Source organism: Camelus dromedarius, chromosome 17 (genome assembly GCF_036321535.1).
Source record: "Camelus dromedarius isolate mCamDro1 chromosome 17, mCamDro1.pat, whole genome shotgun sequence".
NCBI classification, from domain to species: Eukaryota; Metazoa; Chordata; class Mammalia; order Artiodactyla; family Camelidae; genus Camelus; species Camelus dromedarius.
Window position 1 is genome coordinate 35,549,173 of NC_087452.1, and position 17,225 is coordinate 35,566,397.

Sequence of the window (17,225 nt, forward strand, 5' to 3'; positions counted from 1 at the left end):
CCTCACCTCAGAGGGCTGCCCTGCGCCCACCACGATAAGCTTGCCGTCCTCCAAGCCCACGAGCACATGGCTGTGCTCCTTGGTCACAGCAACGCTGCGGATGGGCACCTTCATGGGCAGGGGAGGCGTGGCTGGCAGCAGTCTGCAGGGAGGGAGGGCATATGGATATACATGAACTCATGATTGCAAGGAAGCTTTGTATCCAGCAGATGTCCCTTCATTCTCCCATCTACCTCCTTATCCTCATTTGAAGGATGGCTTGTTTAAAATCGACACATAAAGAGATCCCCCACGAATGTGTGGCTAAGGGAGGCCCAGGATAAGATCACCCCACTGTGGAATGGGAGAACAGGTGACAGGCCTTGAAAAATGTGTGCACAGACATGTAAAGAGGGTGTGGGTCCACGGGGGCACCTCCCAGTGTCCTCTGCCAATGACCACCACCCTGAAGGACCATGAACCCGTAGTAGTGGGGCTCACTTGTTCAAGTGGAAGATGTGTAGGGCACACTGGGCCGTGCCCAGCAGAACAAAGTCCTCCGTCACCGCAAGGGCTGTGGGCTGCTCCACCAGGGGCAGTGAAGCTCTCAGCCTCCCATTCACCGAGTACAGGTGCAAGGAGTAGGTGACCTGGAGGAAGCAGGAGGTATCAGCAAAGACAGAACCCCAACCACCCCTATCTTGGCTGGGTGCCCTTTTTCCTTACCTGAGCCCCCAGACGCTCCCGCGCTGAGCTCTGCACCACAATCTGGCCCTCTGACCCCAGCGCCAGGTAGGACACAGGTCCAGGCAATGTGGCCCCAGGGGGCCTTAGTGCTGCTACAAACTGGCCACGGCGTACAGTATGGATGATCACAGTTCCATCCTGCAGGAAAGCAGCTTAGGGTGCGAGGCAGAGGTGTCTGGGCTTCAGGGGCAGTGCCCAGCAAACTCAGCCTCCCCCGGGCACAGGCAATCACACACCTCAGATCCAGAGACCGCCATGTCGAGTTCAGTGCTGATGGCCACACAGCTCACTGCAGCTTCGTGCCCATATAGGATCTGCACAGGCTTTGATGCCAGCCCCACTGAGAGACCACCCTGTGGAGAACACCAGCGCTGGCTCAGGACTGGGGCACCCCACTACCTTGGCCCCTGAGTGAGAAGGCTAAAGCTCACGAAAGCGAAGGCCTTGTCCAAAGCCAGAGAGCTGGAGGGCTGCGGAGCTCCAGACTTGCTTATGGTAGCAGGGGGAGGGGAAGAGAGGAGGGCAGGGCTAGAGGCCAACTGAGGGGCAGATGGACAGCAGGGTTGGACTGTGGGGGCCCCATGGGGCTTCCACCTGGCACACCTGTTGCAGGAGCCGCCACACCATGCACGTGGTGTCCCGGGAGCCTGAGATGAGGTAGATGCCACAGGAGTCCAGTGCAAGGCAGGTTACTACATCTGCATGGGGGGAGGGGAGGGCAGGGTACAAGCAGAGCAGAGCAGTTACCCCTCCCTGGCCAGCCTCGGAACCCTACTCCCACCTGCACAGCCCTAGCTCCAAGGCTGCCCATACCAAGGTGGCGGCTGAGCTGGTTCAGCAGCTTGCCCCGGGGTAGCGCAGTCACTCGCAGGCTGCAGTCCCAATGGCCACCACTGAACAGCAGCTTCCCGTCGGGGGCCACCGCCAGAGCTTGCCCACTTACGCCACTGCCTGGCACCCACGGGCCGCTCAGCAGTCGCTGCGTCCTGACCCAGTGAGGAGGACCACAGGTAAGGCAAGGCCACATAGGGGACCCAGGCCCTCAGAGACCATGGCCAGAGCCTGCAGATGGCCTGCATTTTGATTGGGTGGGGAGACAACTCTGGGTGCGGGGTAGTTACAGCCCACCCCTGCCCACAGCCCTCTGTCCTACTTGGGATTGCCCATGGTGGGGTCTTTGCTGAAGCTGAAGTAGTTGCTTATGTTGCGGTCATAGGGCAGCCAGCTGTGGGTGCCCAGCAGCCCACTGGCACTCACAGTGACCTGCAGGTGAGAGGGGGCAGAGGTGGGTTTGGGCAGAGTCAGAGACGGGGTAGAGCTGAGGTGGAGCCCGGCCCAGTGCACTTACCAACAGGTCTGGGGAGCCCTGGGTGATGAAGGAGTGGGGCTGCCGGTGGGGAACCAGAGCCAGTACGAGGGGCACGCCCTCACTGATGACCTGCAGGGGGAGTGTGGGGCTAGCTGGTGCCTGAGCAATCAGCGGGGGCTCCCACTACACTACCTGCTCCCTGGAGCACCACTCTGTCCCTTGGTCTCAGCCGCCAGGAGTCACAGACTAGGTGCCATAGAGGCAGAAGTCCCTCTGAGAAACAGGCATCAGAGACCAGTGGGCCTTCAGGAAGGCACCTCAGAAAGTAAGTAAGAAACCAAACAGGATGGACAAGGAGGACCCTTCTAGGGTCTCAAGCTCAGTTTCAACCTTGGTCCTCCCACCCCATCACTCCATGTCCCCCAGCCTGCTTGCAGGAGCAGAAAAGAGCCTAAACACATCAGGCCTGGGGGCACTCTGGGCTGCAGGCAGGGAGGTAAGGGAGAGTAACCCAGGCCAGATTTCTTCCTTCTTGTCTCCCTAAGGATGGTCAGATGAGTCAACACCATGTCCTAGCCCTCCCTCCTGAAGAATGCACCCCCCCAACACCTCTCCTATCTTCTCTGATGTGTACCTCTTTTTCTAAGATGTCTTAGTATCAGTGACCTTGATTTAGGTTTTCCACCTGCCCCAAAGGGTTGGTAAAGACAGTGGGATTAAATGCATTTCACACAGAACAGAAGGAAGTTGAGGCCCTGCCTCCTCTTACCTCTGCAAAAAAGGCCTTGAGCTGGTCTAGGTGCTGGAAGATGCTAGGTGAGTTAGTGTCCAGACGTGCAAAGCGTTGGGCTGCTTCCTCAGCTGAGAGCCGTGCCGGATGTGGCTCCTGTGGACAATGGTCGGTCAGCACTGTGGCCTGGGCATCCCTGGCCACTGTCTTCCAAGCCAGCCTTACCTTCAGCAGCTGACAGGGAGTCTGCCCAAAGTTGCTGATAATGCCCTCCAGAGCCTTCCGTTCCCGCTCATCTGCCACTTGGTCCAGGTCCACAGCCCCTGAGCAGGAAGGCAGGGTGGTCAGGACTCCCTCTATGCCCTCTGCGTTCATGCCTCCTCTGTACCCCGGCCCCCACCTGAGTCCAGGGCACTGCTCACCCTCATAGGTGCAGTAATAGAAGACGTTGAGGGCCTCTTCCGCGGCTGGACCCCGCTGTTTGTAGCCAAAGATGAGGTCGATCCACTGGTGCAGGTGGGCAGACACATACTCTGACTCCTGGGAGTGACAAAGGGGCAGTCAGTCCAGGGACAGCTGACCATCACCCCACCCCTCAACCTGGCTGCCCGCCTGTGTGTGCTCATCTCACCAGAGCCCGGCGGTGCTGCTGGATGAAGTCTTCAGGAGAGCTGGCCCACGGGGGCAGCACCACGTCTCCCACCTTCTCGTTGGTCAGCTGGAGGCAGCCCAGGTCAAAGCCTGGCACAGAAGACTGGGTCAGCTGTCTGGCTGCGCCATCTTCATCTGCTCCCTGGCCACCCCCAGCCTGTGCGCTCCGTCCCCATGCCTCCCACCCCAACGCCAGCTCTTACCGTTCTGGTTCTCTAGGAAGTCCGGAAAGTAGAAAAACTCTGGGATGAGCTCCTTCACATCGGCTGGACTCTCCAGGCGGGCCTGCCAGGCTGCCGCCACCGAGTGGAACTGCCGGTCAGAGCAGTCAAAGCTGGGGAGGGGCACGGGCCAAAGTGAGGAGGGGCGAAGGGGGACACGGAGGGAGAAGTTGTGGCTGCAGGAAAGCAGGGAGCCAGAGGGCCTGGGGTGCCTGGAAAATCTGCCTCTTCCCTTCACTGCCCAGCCCCGCCCCACATGATCTGCCCACCCCGCCCGGGGCCGCACCGGCCACTCTGCAGCTGGACGTGCAGGGAGGTGAAGGGTTCCACACGGATGAGGTAGTGCATCACGCCTGCCGCGTTGGAATAGTGGGTGCCATAGTGGAACTTGTCAATGGTGCCTGCTGGGTCCTCGAAGCTCTCATACCTGAGGACACAGTTGACAGAGTCAGCAGAAGGCCACCCCTTGTCCCTCCCAACTCCTGAGCCCAGCCTTGTCCACACACTCACTTCTCCCTCACGAGCTGGGCATGCTTGGGGTTCACCACACCGATGGGTTTGGACAGGTCCCGGAAGACGGCTGGGTTGCTGAGGTCCAAGGCTGGGGACACGTAGTCCTGTAGGACCCAGGGGAACTGGCCGCCCACCCAGGCAGGAGCTGCATGAGGGTCCTGATGGCCTCCCTGCCACCCTGCCCTGCCCTCACCCTCGCCCTCAGGAAGATGGGCAGAGCCCAAGGGTCAGGTCAAACCATGTGGAGGGGCTGCAGGGGAGCAGGAGGGACTGCCTGGGACAGGATTCCCTTAACGGAAAACAGAGGCCAGGAGGGGAGGAGAGTAGGGCTGGGTGTGTGTGGGGAGGGGGTGGCAGGGAACAGAGGCCAGGTCTCAGGCAGCACCTGCCTAGGATGAAGCTGAGAGCTCGGCCCACCATCAGTGCTCATACTTGGGTGAACCGGGGCTGGCAGAATAGAGGGGCAGGGTGGAGGCGGGAGCAAGCCCTCACCACAGGGTACTGAGATAAGTCATTGTAGGTCCGCCCCGCGATGGTGTTGAGTTGCATCAAGTACTCGAAGTTGGAGATCTCACGCTGTACCCATTTCTGGGAGGCAAGGCCAGGGGTAGGCAAAAGGTGAGCCAGTTGGGCTGCCAGCACTCGAACCAATCACAGGGCCCTGACCTCACCCGCTCCTCACACTCCAGGGCTCTCACCTGGGTAAGGCCTGAGGCGCGCAGCATCTCCTGGGGGGAGCGGCTGCTCAGGTAGCCTTGGGTAGGGGGTCGTAGGCGCAGGAGCAACGAGTACACCTGGTTCCGTACCTGGGTGTGGGGCGGGATGGGGCAGGGCTGGGGCCTAGGGGCCTGGAAAGGAGATGAGGCTGCGGCCCCGCCCACCTTGCACGGGAAGTTGAGGAAGTAGTTGGCCTGATCAATAAAGAAGAGCTCAAGTGCTGAGCGGCGCAGGTTGAAACGCCGTAGGTGGACCTCGCGCAGCTGGGCCAGTGGGCGCCGGAAGTCATGGCCGATGCCTGTGGGGACAGACAGCGAGTGCAGGAGCCAGTCGCCCTGGCCCCACCAGACCCCAGCAACCCCTGCTGTCCCTCCAAGCAGCTCCATCAGAACGCACCTTCCTCAGTTTCGACACGCTCAGTGCTGCCATCATAGAAATACACGTGCTGTGTGGTGACCTCCAGCAGCCCTGGGACCACAGCTACCACCGTGACCAGTTGGCACTCAGCTGACAGCACCAGCTTCTCATGCTGCTCGTCCAGTTCTGCTGCCTCCAACCTGGGGGCCAGAACCCACTTCAGGTACTAGGCCCTGGGACCCCCTTCCCAACAAGTCCAGGGACCACACTCCCAGAGTGCCACCAACTCATGAGGTACATGGCTCATGACTCCCAGGGGAGAGGGAGGAGCTGCCCAGGGTCCAGACTGGCCAGAAAACTGGGCCTCTGAATGCCAGGACATGGACTCCTGTCCCCAGCTTCTCCTCGCTCAGCCTGTGCCCACTCCCATGGGCCCCTGTCCTGGTCTGGTTTGTGTTTCTCAGTCCTGCTCTGGGGTGCCTAGCCAGGGAAGAGCTACCATCTATCCGGGTAGACAGCTCTGCCCAACCCCTCTCTTGATTTTGGACCATCATTTCAGGGCGTTCAGTGCTGCAGCAGGAGAGGAAATGGATTCAGGAATCAATTCCACTGCCTGAATGCACACACTGGAGCAGACCACTTGCCCGCCACCCCCCACAACTCTGTCCCAGCCCCACTCACGCCATCTCCAGTGCAGCCAGATCATCCTCGCCCAGCTGGTCTTCCTGCAGCTCCTCGGGTAGGGTGCTGACTTTGGCCTCTTTGGTCACTGCTAGAGGCAGCGAGGCCTCCTCGGTGGGTGTCAGAGGAGCCTCACCTGCAATGAGCCCAGTGGTGCTCAGCCAGAGCTAGGCAAGACAGGGCATATGACGTTGGATGACTCAGCACACCCTCTCACCCAGGTTGTCGCGTAAGGCGCTGGCTTCCTGGTGAGGGTTGAAGTTGTGGTTGGGCACCAGCTTCAGACGCATGCGCGAATATGTCTCGGCACTGGACAGCTTCCAGCGGGGGGCCGGAGGGTCCCTATAGATATGTTCCCAGTGGTGGTCATGAGTAGGGGGCAGAAGTCTGTAGACCCTCTCTGTTATTCCCAGGCTTCACCCTCAAGGCACCCTCCTGGCCCCCCCAAACCTCGCCCACCTCAGGGCCCAGGCCCCGCAGGGGCTAGAGAGCTGACGCCACAGCGCCCCCCAGTGGAGCAGGGCGGTAGAGTGCTGCGTTGCCTGTTGTTTTAGCGCCGCTGCATAGCGCAGCCCCTCCAGGCGCGCCCGCCGCTGCGCAGGTTCCAGCACCAGCTCCTGGGGGGTTGGAGGAAAAGGTGAGTCCCTTCCTGTACTGCCCCCGTTTCTCCACCCTGTCCCGTCAGCCGTGCCCTGGGTAAACAAGTGGAGCAGCTCCCCGTCCCCCACCTCGGGCCGCACACCTGGAAGGCCCGACGGCTGTGCGCCCGTTCCCGCTGGCGCCGCTGCCCACTGCTCATGAGCATGTCGTAGCAGGTGTTCCAGAAGCCCGACATGAGGTCATGGCTCTTAGCATAGGTGTCCATTTCGAACTGCGACATGGTGGGCTGCACCTGGTGGATCGGACAGGGAGAGGAGACCAGTGCTCGATGTGGGTCCCAGCCTCCACTTTTCTTCCCGTGCCCCTACCTCCAGGCACCTGCTTGTCGATGAAATGACGCCATTCGGGGGTGGCACAAAAGGCCTGGAAGTCCTCGAAGAAGGTAGGGCTGCCGTTGGTGGGCGGCAGGGAAGGCAGCCCCCACTGAAGCCCCAAGGGCCCGTAGGCACGGTCCAGCAGCGTGCGCACCAGCGGCACCAGCCATGAGCATCGCTCCGCAGCGGCGACTGCAGCGGGGCGCTCCTGGTCCCCAGGGGGAGTCCCTGAGGGTGGGGTGTTAAGCGCCCGTGCCAGAGCCGCCTCCAGCTTGGAGAGCACATAGCAGGCCTCCTCCCGGCGCATGGGCACTGCGGTCTGCAGCAGCGCGTGCAGTTTCACATAGGCCTGGGCGTGCAGCTGGGGATGGAAGGGGTGTGGGTGGCACCAGTCACTCCTAGAACTCCCTACACCCATCACACCCCCCTCCTTTCACACCCACCCTGTGCTCACCTGTGGGTCCTCCAGCAGGATGTAGCCAAGCACGAGGCGCAGGCCAATCTGTGCCATCTCTCGGAGATCCGCGGTGCCATTGGCCAGGTGTGGCCAAGCTCCCAGGCGATCAAGCAGGCTGCACACACCTTCAAAGAGCTGCCATACGCCACATATTCCAGGCAGCCGTCACCAAAGGAGGCCAAGAGCCCATGGAGAGAGAGCAAGGTAAGGTTTGGGCTGGGGGCCAGAGAGGTTTGAACATACAGACAAACCTAGGCTCACAGACACCCAAGCTACACGTGTGCACTCATCCACCTCCCAGACACCCTCAGGCGCATGTCAACGTGGTACTCATGCCCCTCCGAGCTGTTGTACCTTCTCACTCCACAGCTCCTGGTTACCGTGGCCCTCCGCGCACAGAAAGTCCTGCAGCAGGCGCAGCAGCCAAAGTGCATGCTGGGTGAGGCTAGCCAGGACCCCAAGGGAGGCCTCTCTGATGTCAGTCAGGGCTGATTCCAGCATCATCTCCAGGAGGCTGGGGTTGGGCAAGGGACTCAGGTGTCTCCCTGACCACCTTCCTGGCCCCTGAGGAATTCCCCCAAGGACCTGCTCCCTCCCGAGTCACCCCCTCACCTACGCTTGATGCAGTCTGGTGGGCGCACAAGCGTGGCTGAGGCCCCCAGCTGAGTGAGCACAGAGAAGACCTGGCCGCGCTCCCGCCAGGCAGCCTCATCACTGCCATCCACGCCCCGCCAAGTCACCGAGAACAGCACGTTGGTGAGTAGGTTGCAAAGCTCCTCCTCACAAGTTTGCTGTAGGCACAGTGGGTGTGTGGGGTGTGGAATGGAGAGGGAGGGAATCACTGACCCCCCCCCCACTATCCCTGTTCAGCACCTCCACCTGCCCACTAGTAGGGAAGGCAGAAGGCAGAGCCTTTGGTCAACAGCCAAGATGGCCCGGCACTGAGGACCTAAAAGAATGGTGTGGCCCTCAGCCACTGCCTGAATTTCAGGGAGGATATGGGGATTCCAGAGACTCCCAGGAGGAGATGAGACAGTTCACACACAGGGTTACCCCACAGTCCTCACAGGCCTCAAGGACTGTCCTGGAATTCTCTAGAAGAATGCCATAAAATAAGCAGAGGCCCATCCCCAGACCTGGAAGCCCAATGTAGGACCCTTACAGCAATGCTGCCCATGGGCCCTGTAAATTCCCTGCCCCACAGGCTCCCTTGAGGGCCTCCTGAAGCCTGGCTAATGCCCCCAACTCAGTCTCAACATGACTTGCTCTGTCCCAGGACCCCCCTCCCCAGAACACACTGCAGATGAAAGCTACAAGAGGGCAGCAGTGGGGACACCCCTTTGGAAAGGCCACACTAACTGCCGTGTGCCCTCTCTTGGTGCCAGGCAGTGGTGGAGAGTGAAACCGCCTCACCTGAGGGTTACTGGTATTAGAGGTGTCATCCCCACTGATGGTGGGCTCTGGCAGGCTGCCATCCTCCAGCACATTGGAGAGACTGGAACTGTGGTGACCATGGGCGGCAGGGAAGGGCCGGGGCCCATCCAGGGGGGAAGGTGTGCCAGGCTGGCTGGCTGGCGTCAGAGTCCCACTGCCGCTGCCGCTGCCACCACCAGCAGTGTTGCCTGAGCCCACACTGGCCCGTTCCAGGCCCAGCTCAAAGGGTGTGCAGAATGGGGAGAGAGCATGGTAAAAGGCATCAGGGTCAGGGCAGGGGACCTCTGAGGGCAGGAAGACGTCCGAAGGCTCAGGTGACTCAGTGGGTGGCTTGTGTAAGGCTGGCTCCGGGGAGGTGGGTGGCTCAGGAGAAAAGGGCAGGGGACTGCTGGCTGTGACAGCTTCCAGGACAAACAGCCGGGTTAGCACGTCTTGCCAGCCAGCCTGTCGGGCCAGCAGCCGCACTATGTCTGGCTGTCCATAGATGAGGTGGAAGAGCTGCCGGGCCAGGGCACAGCAAGTGAGGGACTCATCGACAGCCTGTCCCAGACCCTCCTCCTGGGGCCCTTGTTGGGGAGGCCTCCAGAGACCTCTCATCACAAGCAGGCAAAGTCAAGTCCTCAGGGTAGGAGCCACCCCCCAGCCCTTGACAAAGCTTTCACTTCCCACTCACCTGGCGACAAATGTCCAGGCGGACGCTGAGGTCTGCCTGGAGGGACAGCTGCACCACAGCCAACAGATCTGAGAGGTTCAGGCAATCTGGGAGGACGGCCAGAAAGGGCTTGAGGGACTGACCCCAGAAGGGGGCCATGCTCCCTGACTGGCTCAGCCTTGGCCCCTGTACCAACACCTCCCCTGTTCCCACCTGCCCCGGTTCCTGGATCCAAGTCACCCCTCCACCTGCCTGCCTCTTGGCCCCAACCAGGCTGTACCTGCCCCCAGGAACAGCCTGTAGAGCCCCTGACAGAGCTGCAGGGAAACGGCCCCCTCGGGCAGGCAGGCGACAAGACCCTGGAGACCATAATCTCGTAGCCGAAGCCGCTGGCGGCTGCGCTCAGGTAAGCGCTCATTCTGCTGCAGTCTGCGCAGGATCTGTGCGGGGGTCGTTGCAGGGGTGAGTTTCAGCATAGGGAAGGAGTTACTGTAGGAGGGGAAGTCACCTAGCAGGTGTGTGGCTCCAAGACAGGCCTGCAAAGGCAGCTTCATCTGCCAGTTGGAGGCCAGCTACACCTCCTTGGACTCAGGCAGGGGCCCCAGTGAATGGGATGCCAAGTCGGGGGTGAGCTGGGTGTACCTTGCAGACTCGGTCGGGCAGCAGGGGCATGGACCTTGGCCGCACCAGCAATGCCAGCAGCACCTCAAGGTTCCCTGGCTCCAGCAGAAAGACAGCCAAAGACTCCTGTGCTGGTGAGCCCTGCAGCAGGGCCAGCAGCAGGTCCAGCGCACCCACCACCTGGAGATACAAAATCTCACACTGAGCTGGGCCCCCACAACATGGTCCACCCTCCACCCCTCACCCTCGCCCACCTCCAGCCTACCTGGCCATCGTCACCCGCAGCCGCCAGAAAGTTCAGCACCACCTGCAGGTCATCAGCGGAGGAGCTCCGCACTAGGAACTCCCGCGCCAGGCCCAGGAGTGAAGTCTGCACCGTGCGCAGGTCGTCAGCCGCTAGGGGGCGCTCCCGCTGTGGGCTGAGCAGGTCCCCACAGGCACACGCATCCAGGGCAGGGAGAACACAGGAGCATGGAGAGGAGAACAGGGGACGTGGGCAGGTGAGCTGGAGGACTCAACAGCCCTGTCCGCAAGGCCAGAGGCTGTGGTGTCAGCACCCCCGGCCCATCTGCCTCAACCAGCCTCACCTGTAGTGGGTGCGCAGGGCATCGAGGATGAACTGGACCCCATACTTCTTCCGCAGCTTCTGTCTGTGCTCACGGACTATGCTAGAGACGTACTGGATGTGGCCTAAGTGGGCATCAGCAGAGAGCTCAGGCCACCAGGCTGAGCTGGATCTCTTCCTCCTCCAGGACAGGGCTATGCCCCTGCCAAACCCTCAAGGGAGAGTCATGCTCCCCTCAGACGCCTCAGGGCAGATGTGCCCCTCAGATCACCCAGACCAGGGTTATGAGTTCTCAGAACTTCCACCACCACCCTGCCTGGCGGCATCCCCTCACCTACCTAGGCGCACAGCAAAGTCGCTGAGGGTCCAGAGGTGAAAGTTGAAGAGCAAATGCTGGTAGAGCAAGTACAGGAGGGGCCCACTGCCCTCGGCTGCCACCTGCTCCATCAGCAGCTGGGCGGACATGAGCACATTCATGTCCATGGCCCAGCTGGGGACCTGGGTGGGGAGGAGCTGGGGTGAGATGTCAGGTCCTGCCTGCCGCTCTCAGGCCTCCCAGCTTCCACCCTGCCCTTTACCGGCAGATACGAGCATCCTGCCTGCTCAGAACCCTTCAGTGGCTCCCTGCCTTCTCTGAAATACAAGCTCCCAGCCTGCTGTGCAGGTGCCGGGCCCGAGACTAGGCCGGTACTTCTCTTAGACCCTCTGGTCAAACCCTGCCCAGACTTTCAAGGCCCTGTTCAGATGCCACCCTTCTCAGGAGGCTCTCCCTGGCCAATGGCTTCAGGTTCCCCTTCTTGGTCCTCACAACCAGTCCCCTTCATCAGACAGGGCAGCCCCCTCCCCACCTGTCCCAGAGGACCCCACCTTGCGCAGGAGGGCTCCAATGATAGCAGGCCCCTGGCACTGCACCAGGCTCTCCTGGTTCACAGCATGGCCCTGCAGGAAGTTCCGCAGCATCAGCAGAAAGGCAGCCACTGCATTTCTCTCCATCCGCTCCTCTACCACCACCAGGAAGGGGACAGATGTGTGTCAAGGGCCTGCCAGTGGCCACAGAGACCTCAAGCACTCCAGCCCCCCACCATGCCAAGATCTCCTCCCCCCAACTCAGGCACCAGGGACACTTACCTGAGGACTTGCCCAGCGGGAGGAGCAGGCCCTGGGTGTTGTGGCTGGAGGTCAGTTCGGGCCCCACAAGGTCGTGTGTTTCTGCGGGACCAGCCTCAGCCTCCTGGGGCTGTGCAGCCACTCGCTCCAGCAGGGGCAGCAGGGCACCCATGCCTCCCACACAATTCACCACATCCTGGGGGTGGGGGGCCACAGTGAGAGGGCAGCACCCAGCCATTTCCTGCCCCACGAGACCCTCGAGCCTGGGGACCTGGGTCTCCCCAAGACCTTCCAGGATACATGCTACTCCCCAGCCTGCCCTGCACACACCGCCAGCATGAGCACACACCTTCACGTCCCAGGTCTCTACCCTGTGGCCCGTCAGGCGGCCATCTAGCCCGTGACCAGGGGACAGGTCCAGGCAGATGTTGTTCTTACAGGCCTGGGGACAGGGGGTGAGCAGGCAGCAAGGGTCAGTGGGGGAGGGGGTGGCAGACAGAGGGTGGGAGCCAAGGGGAGGGAGTGGGGTTGAGCCAACTGCCCCCGGCCCCACAACACCTGAGGTGAATAATGGAGGAGCAGCTTGGTGCCAAGCTCATGCAGTTCACCGTCGGGCTTGAAGGGTGCTGTCTCATTGGGCCCTGGGGGGTGGGAAGGGGCTTCAGACCTGGCTGGGCTTCCGGCTAAACCCCACTTAGAGCCCGCCTCTTCTCTGCCTGATCAGAGGAAAAAACCCCAGGGACCCCTTCTCCCCACTGGACCCCTAGTTTCTGGCCTGGGCACTTTGTAAGCCCTAACCACCAGGTTTTGGGACAACGGGGTAGGGCTGGGGCGGGGTGGGGGTTGGGGCGCTGCGTACCCAGGGTGCACAGGGCCCGCAGGGCTGCCACCTGCAGGGCTTCATGGAAGATGGCCACGGCCCCCAGCTCGCCCTCCAGGGATGTAGGGCTGCCCCACCGAGTGTCCTGTGTGCCTGCAAGGGTGGAGCTGACGCTGCCCTCCTGCAGGGGGGCCACCAGCCCGGACCCCCAGCCAAGCCCTGTGGTGGCCGGGACTGACTGGGAGCGGGTGAGGGAGGGGTGAGTGTGAGCCAGGGCAGCAGGGACTGGTGGCGCAGGCAGCCCCGTGGTGGTGGTCGTTGTGCGGTGCCCAGCAGAGCCGATACAGCAGGAGGAGAAAGGCTGCGGGGCCAGGGTTGGGGGACTGGTCAGGTCACAGCAGAGCCTGGGGTTCCTTCCACCTGCATCCAGTTCCTGAGTGACCCCCAAGAGTGCAGACCCCAGAGGCTGAGGCCTGTGGGGTGGGGGAACACAGGGGCTCCAGGCCCTACTCTGTCCAAGTCCCCCAAGCTACCCAAGCCTCCCCAAACCCTGCCTGGCACACCTCACTGAGGGAGGGGCAGCGAAGGGGTGCTGTCTTGACCAGATGGCCGTCTTTGTAGACATGGACCAGGTTCTGGCTGAAGGGCCGGCGCCCAGGCACATGGACGATGGCCACACAGTGCTAGAACGGAAGCCACAACATCAGGCCATACGGTGGCATCTGGTGTCCCCTCCACCCTCCCTGAGCCATATAAGGATGGAGGCTCACCCAGGCAGAGTCGGCAAAGGACACTTCAGGCAAGCTCATGGTCAAGTACTCCTTCCGGGTGCACACGGCCACCACCAGGGTCCCAGCCGCCGTGAAGAAGGCTTCAAACCCTGAGCCACTGCTGGTGAAGAAGCTGGGGGCAGGCCAAGCCAGTTATGCCTGCTGGTTCTCCCGCTCACCCTGGCACTGTGCCTTAATCCCTGGCAGTCGCCCACCTGTACAGTTGCTTTCGCTGAAGCGGCCGGGTGGGAGCTGGCGCAGGTGCTGCAGCCGTGGAGTGCAGACAGAGCCAGGCGTGGAAGGTGAAGCCAGGTCCAGGCCATCGCTGCACAGGGGGTACCATGATACCCGCCATGCTGGGCGTGAGGTCAAAGTACCGTAGGGCTCGTGCCGGGCCCCGGTGCCGGGCCATGCCTGAGAGCGCGCGAATGATGGCACCTGCGTGTCGGGCGTTCCCAGCCTCGTCTCCGCCCGGCCCCGGGTCCAGCCCTGGCGGGGGGCGAAGCAAGTGCCGCAGCTCCAAGGGCCTTAGCGACACGTGGCCCAATGCTTGCAGCAGCGCCAGCAGCTGCTCCTGGCAGCGGGCTCCCAGGGCTACCCCCATGCTGAGTGTCTCCAACAGGCAGCCAACCAGACCGGCCTGCACACACGTGGCACGGCTGGCAGGGCAGCTGTCACAGAGCCACCAGAGGCGCTGTGCTAGGAAGAGCCGCAGCTCAGCGGTGGGCAGTGCTGGCAGCCACCGCACCAGCACCAGGACTGGCTGCTCGTTGCGGATTGGAGGCGGCGGACGGGTGCTGTGGTCGCCCTCCACAGCCTGTGGGCGGAGAGAAGGAGATAGCTCCTGGCAACCAGCATGGAAGAGGCCACCCTACCAACAGTGGGACTTCCTGTCTCTGTTTCCTGGCCTACAACATGGGAAAGCAACACGTGCCACCCCATCCTGCTCATAGGTTGTGTCTGAGGCTCAGGAAAGCCAGAAGTGCATGGAAAACCGTCACTACCAGCAACAGTCCTCGACTTTCCGTCGGAGTTGGCCTAAACCCTACCTGCCTGTTCCCAGGATCATCCTGGGGCTAGCTAACATGCAGCCACTTCTAGGCCCCATGCAGCCCAGAACCCTCACCCCAGTGACACTGACGCATAGGATCAGGCCACAGGTCACACTATATGCTGGCCATAGTCAACCCAGTCCCCTCAGGTGGAGAGCTCACCTTCCGTGGTAGCCCTGACTCAGTCCCGACTGCTCTGGGGACCCTGACCCCAAGCCCCTGCCCTTACCATGTTGAGTAGTTCTTGTAACAGCCGATGGGTGGGGGGACCGTGGCTCTGCAGAACCTCGTGCAGGTGAGGGTAGCCTATGCGCTCCTTAAACACCTCCTGTGCAGGGATGTGTGGAGAAGAAGTGAGCATGTATGTGGGCCCCAGGGCAAACTCGCATCCAGTGGGAACCCTGGAGGAAGCACCACCTGTCAGGGCTCCCTCACCTCCTACGGCTAGGAAGGGTGGGTTCACCTCAGAAGGCTGCAGATGATGGTCAGCCCCAAGTATCCTTCCCCTCTCCAGCCCTGACCTAGGATAGCCAGCTCCCAGGACTAACTAATGACAATACCCACCCAGTGGGCTGAGCTGTACCCCAGAGGGCAGATGGCTACCTCCCCAGCTCACTTGCTCTGACAGCCACCATTCAGGCCAGTTCTGGAGACGTGTGGTCAATTTAACTCCCACCCCGTATCGCCTACTGCAGTGGGACCACAACGTCCTCACCTTGGCTGAGGGGGAGCCACTCATGATGCAGGTCAGCACTCTGATTACATGGACTGCAATGGCATCTGTGCCCTGGTCCAGTACCTTGGGGTAGGGAGGGGCAGTCAGGAGAGGCAGATGCCAGGATGTCGCAGCTGGCAGCACCCTGCAGTACAAGGGGTTTAGGGACAGGAACAGATGCCCCAAGGCAGGTAGCTGAGCTGGCTGGGGGCCCTGGGACTGTGGCAACCCTGTCTGGGCACCAGGCCCTTTACTCCCTGCCTGAACTGCTGTGACCCTCACCCCAACCCTAGGGCCCTCTCCGAGCAGCTTGGCAAGACCCACTTTGACAAAGAAGCCAGGGAAGAAACAAGGCCAGGAAGAGCCTCACTGGGACAGAACAGTGAACCCTCTTGCCACTGTCCTCTGCCCTCCACTATCTGGTGGGCTTATGAGTCTCAGTCCCTACTCATCCCCACCCAAGCTAGACACACATGTGCAGGCAGGCCAGCAAGTGCCCCATCACCCATGATGATTGACAGGGGATCAGGGAATTTAGGGACAATCAATCACAGGATGTTAGAACCAGAAGAACCTTCGAGACCTTCAAGTCCTACCCTACCCCTTTCCCCCAGATCCAGCTGGGAAAACTGAGGCTCACCCCAGCCAAACCCGACAGCCAGAGGCATGCTGCTCCCTCACCCTGCACTACTGAGGGGTGAGGGGTCAGGAGGGCTTGAAGAGTCTGTCAGCAGGTGCTAGGCTGTATTTTGGCTCCACAGGGCCCTTGGTCCCAGCTCTGCCTGACTCCCCAAGGGGCCTCAGGCAACTTTCTTCCCCTCTCCAGGCCTCAGTTTCCTCATCTGTAAAAATCAGGGGTTTTACTGGCCCCACTTGCTTTGTAGATGAATGGACATGCAGGTTCTCAGAAAACAGCCAAGTGCAATAGAAGCACAGGCTGCCTTATGAGGACAAAGTCAGGGTGGGGCTCTGGAGGTTAGAGCCCAGGTACTGAGCGGCCAGAGAGGGTGTCCCATTCAGAGCCCCTGACTGACACCCTGCAGCCTCCTGTGGGCCCCATGCAAGGTAAGGCAGGAAGCACATCATCGGGGGGGGGGGGATGGGAAGATGAGGGGATGAGGAGATTGGGAATGCCCAGTGACTGCTTAGGGCAGGTACAAGGACCTATGGAAAGAAGTGGCCCCTTGTGGGGGGCCTCCTTCTCTGAGTGACCATGGCCAAATCCCTAAGTATCTGGCTTCCTGACTCCCTTTCTGTGCAACGGGGACGGGTAGTTGAGTTTCGAAGGTTCCTTCCAGCTTGGCATAGCCAAATCCCAGCTCCCAACAGTAATACGAGGCAGAGCACAGATCACTCCTGCCCTGTTCCCTAGAATGGGGATTTGGAAGGTGGGTGAGACAGCATGGGGGATCCAGCCCCATTACTAGGCCACACCAGGCTTTATACATATCTGCTCACCCCCCTATCCTCCCTGGATAGTGCATAAGGGCTCAAGAGGGAGCCCCGGGGTGGGGGGTTGCCCAGGGACATGGATGCCTGAGCTGGTCAGCCCCAGGATGGTACCTTCTGGACATCGGGCTCAGTCAGTAACCGGGTAGCCAGGTCACTGTCCCCCTCAGGGGGCGCCCGGGCCTGCAGGTACAGCTGTGGGGAAGGGGGAGGGCACAAAGTGGAGCAGGTAGAGGAGAGAGAAGATGGGGGAGGGGCAGGGTTAGAGCAGGACCTGGAGCAGCTGCCAGGGCTCTGCCCCAGAGGGAAGGATACGCCCTGAGCCCCAGGCCAAGTGCCCCACCAGGCACTAGGGAAGAGCAGAGGGGCTGAGCCACCCATGCCCTGCCCAGAGGGACAGAGCGGGCACAGATAAGTGAGCAGGAATAGGCACTGCAGCCAAAACAGCTGAGACGTCTTCCTGCCCCTACATTTGGGGCTGGGGAAAAGGAAAACAAGGGCCCAGGGCAGCTCCCGCCTTTCCACAACACCCACCTCATATGGGGTCCAAAGCCATCCTTGGCGCCGGGATCCCCCACTGAATTACAGGCCATCCCACTAGCCACGGCCCCCCCAGCCCCGTCTGGCCCAGGTTTCCTCAGCGGCAGCTTGGCACCCACCCATGGTGCCCTCAGCCTCGGGGTTCCAGGCCCTCCACCCCAGCC

At 61.4% G+C, this 17,225-nt stretch overlaps 1 protein-coding gene across 8 annotated transcripts in view; it reads right to left on the reverse strand.

Annotated features, from left to right (window-relative positions):
• Positions 1 to 17,225, reverse strand: part of NBEAL2 (neurobeachin like 2) — a 29,839-nt gene that overhangs the window by 549 nt on the left and 12,065 nt on the right. For 2 of the 8 annotated variants that reach the window (XM_031470183.2, XM_031470184.2), the window contains exons 10-53: positions 16,636 to 16,716; positions 15,073 to 15,156; positions 14,587 to 14,685; positions 13,521 to 14,122; positions 13,306 to 13,438; positions 13,099 to 13,218; positions 12,575 to 12,968; positions 12,274 to 12,356; positions 12,065 to 12,157; positions 11,737 to 11,911; positions 11,476 to 11,609; positions 10,947 to 11,106; positions 10,631 to 10,733; positions 10,309 to 10,462; positions 10,065 to 10,223; positions 9,703 to 9,862; positions 9,444 to 9,529; positions 8,750 to 9,268; positions 7,949 to 8,127; positions 7,691 to 7,850; positions 7,334 to 7,471; positions 6,884 to 7,240; positions 6,648 to 6,797; positions 6,365 to 6,522; positions 6,123 to 6,247; positions 5,906 to 6,041; positions 5,264 to 5,424; positions 4,849 to 5,165; positions 4,643 to 4,738; positions 4,148 to 4,272; positions 3,924 to 4,064; positions 3,620 to 3,750; positions 3,397 to 3,506; positions 3,188 to 3,305; positions 2,991 to 3,088; positions 2,805 to 2,921; positions 2,075 to 2,164; positions 1,880 to 1,989; positions 1,540 to 1,712; positions 1,330 to 1,424; positions 963 to 1,079; positions 706 to 864; positions 481 to 629; positions 7 to 142 (exon numbers count right to left, since the gene is read on the reverse strand). In XM_031470183.2, coding sequence (XP_031326043.1) covers positions 7 to 142; positions 481 to 629; positions 706 to 864; positions 963 to 1,079; positions 1,330 to 1,424; positions 1,540 to 1,712; positions 1,880 to 1,989; positions 2,075 to 2,164; positions 2,805 to 2,921; positions 2,991 to 3,088; positions 3,188 to 3,305; positions 3,397 to 3,506; positions 3,620 to 3,750; positions 3,924 to 4,064; positions 4,148 to 4,272; positions 4,643 to 4,738; positions 4,849 to 5,165; positions 5,264 to 5,424; positions 5,906 to 6,041; positions 6,123 to 6,247; positions 6,365 to 6,522; positions 6,648 to 6,797; positions 6,884 to 7,240; positions 7,334 to 7,471; positions 7,691 to 7,850; positions 7,949 to 8,127; positions 8,750 to 9,268; positions 9,444 to 9,529; positions 9,703 to 9,862; positions 10,065 to 10,223; positions 10,309 to 10,462; positions 10,631 to 10,733; positions 10,947 to 11,106; positions 11,476 to 11,609; positions 11,737 to 11,911; positions 12,065 to 12,157; positions 12,274 to 12,356; positions 12,575 to 12,968; positions 13,099 to 13,218; positions 13,306 to 13,438; positions 13,521 to 14,122; positions 14,587 to 14,685; positions 15,073 to 15,156; positions 16,636 to 16,716 — 7,185 coding nt within the window. Of the gene's footprint in view, positions 1 to 6; positions 143 to 480; positions 630 to 705; positions 865 to 962; positions 1,080 to 1,329; positions 1,425 to 1,539; positions 1,713 to 1,879; positions 1,990 to 2,074; positions 2,165 to 2,804; positions 2,922 to 2,990; positions 3,089 to 3,187; positions 3,306 to 3,396; positions 3,507 to 3,619; positions 3,751 to 3,923; positions 4,065 to 4,147; positions 4,273 to 4,642; positions 4,739 to 4,848; positions 5,166 to 5,263; positions 5,425 to 5,905; positions 6,042 to 6,122; positions 6,248 to 6,364; positions 6,523 to 6,647; positions 6,798 to 6,883; positions 7,241 to 7,333; positions 7,472 to 7,690; positions 7,851 to 7,948; positions 8,128 to 8,749; positions 9,269 to 9,443; positions 9,530 to 9,702; positions 9,863 to 10,064; positions 10,224 to 10,308; positions 10,463 to 10,630; positions 10,734 to 10,946; positions 11,107 to 11,475; positions 11,610 to 11,736; positions 11,912 to 12,064; positions 12,158 to 12,273; positions 12,357 to 12,574; positions 12,969 to 13,098; positions 13,219 to 13,305; positions 13,439 to 13,520; positions 14,123 to 14,586; positions 14,686 to 15,072; positions 15,157 to 15,712; positions 16,611 to 16,635; positions 16,717 to 17,225 lie in introns of those variants that run through there. The other 6 variants (XM_064496603.1, XM_031470186.2, XM_031470187.2 and 3 more) reach the window with 4 other exon arrangements.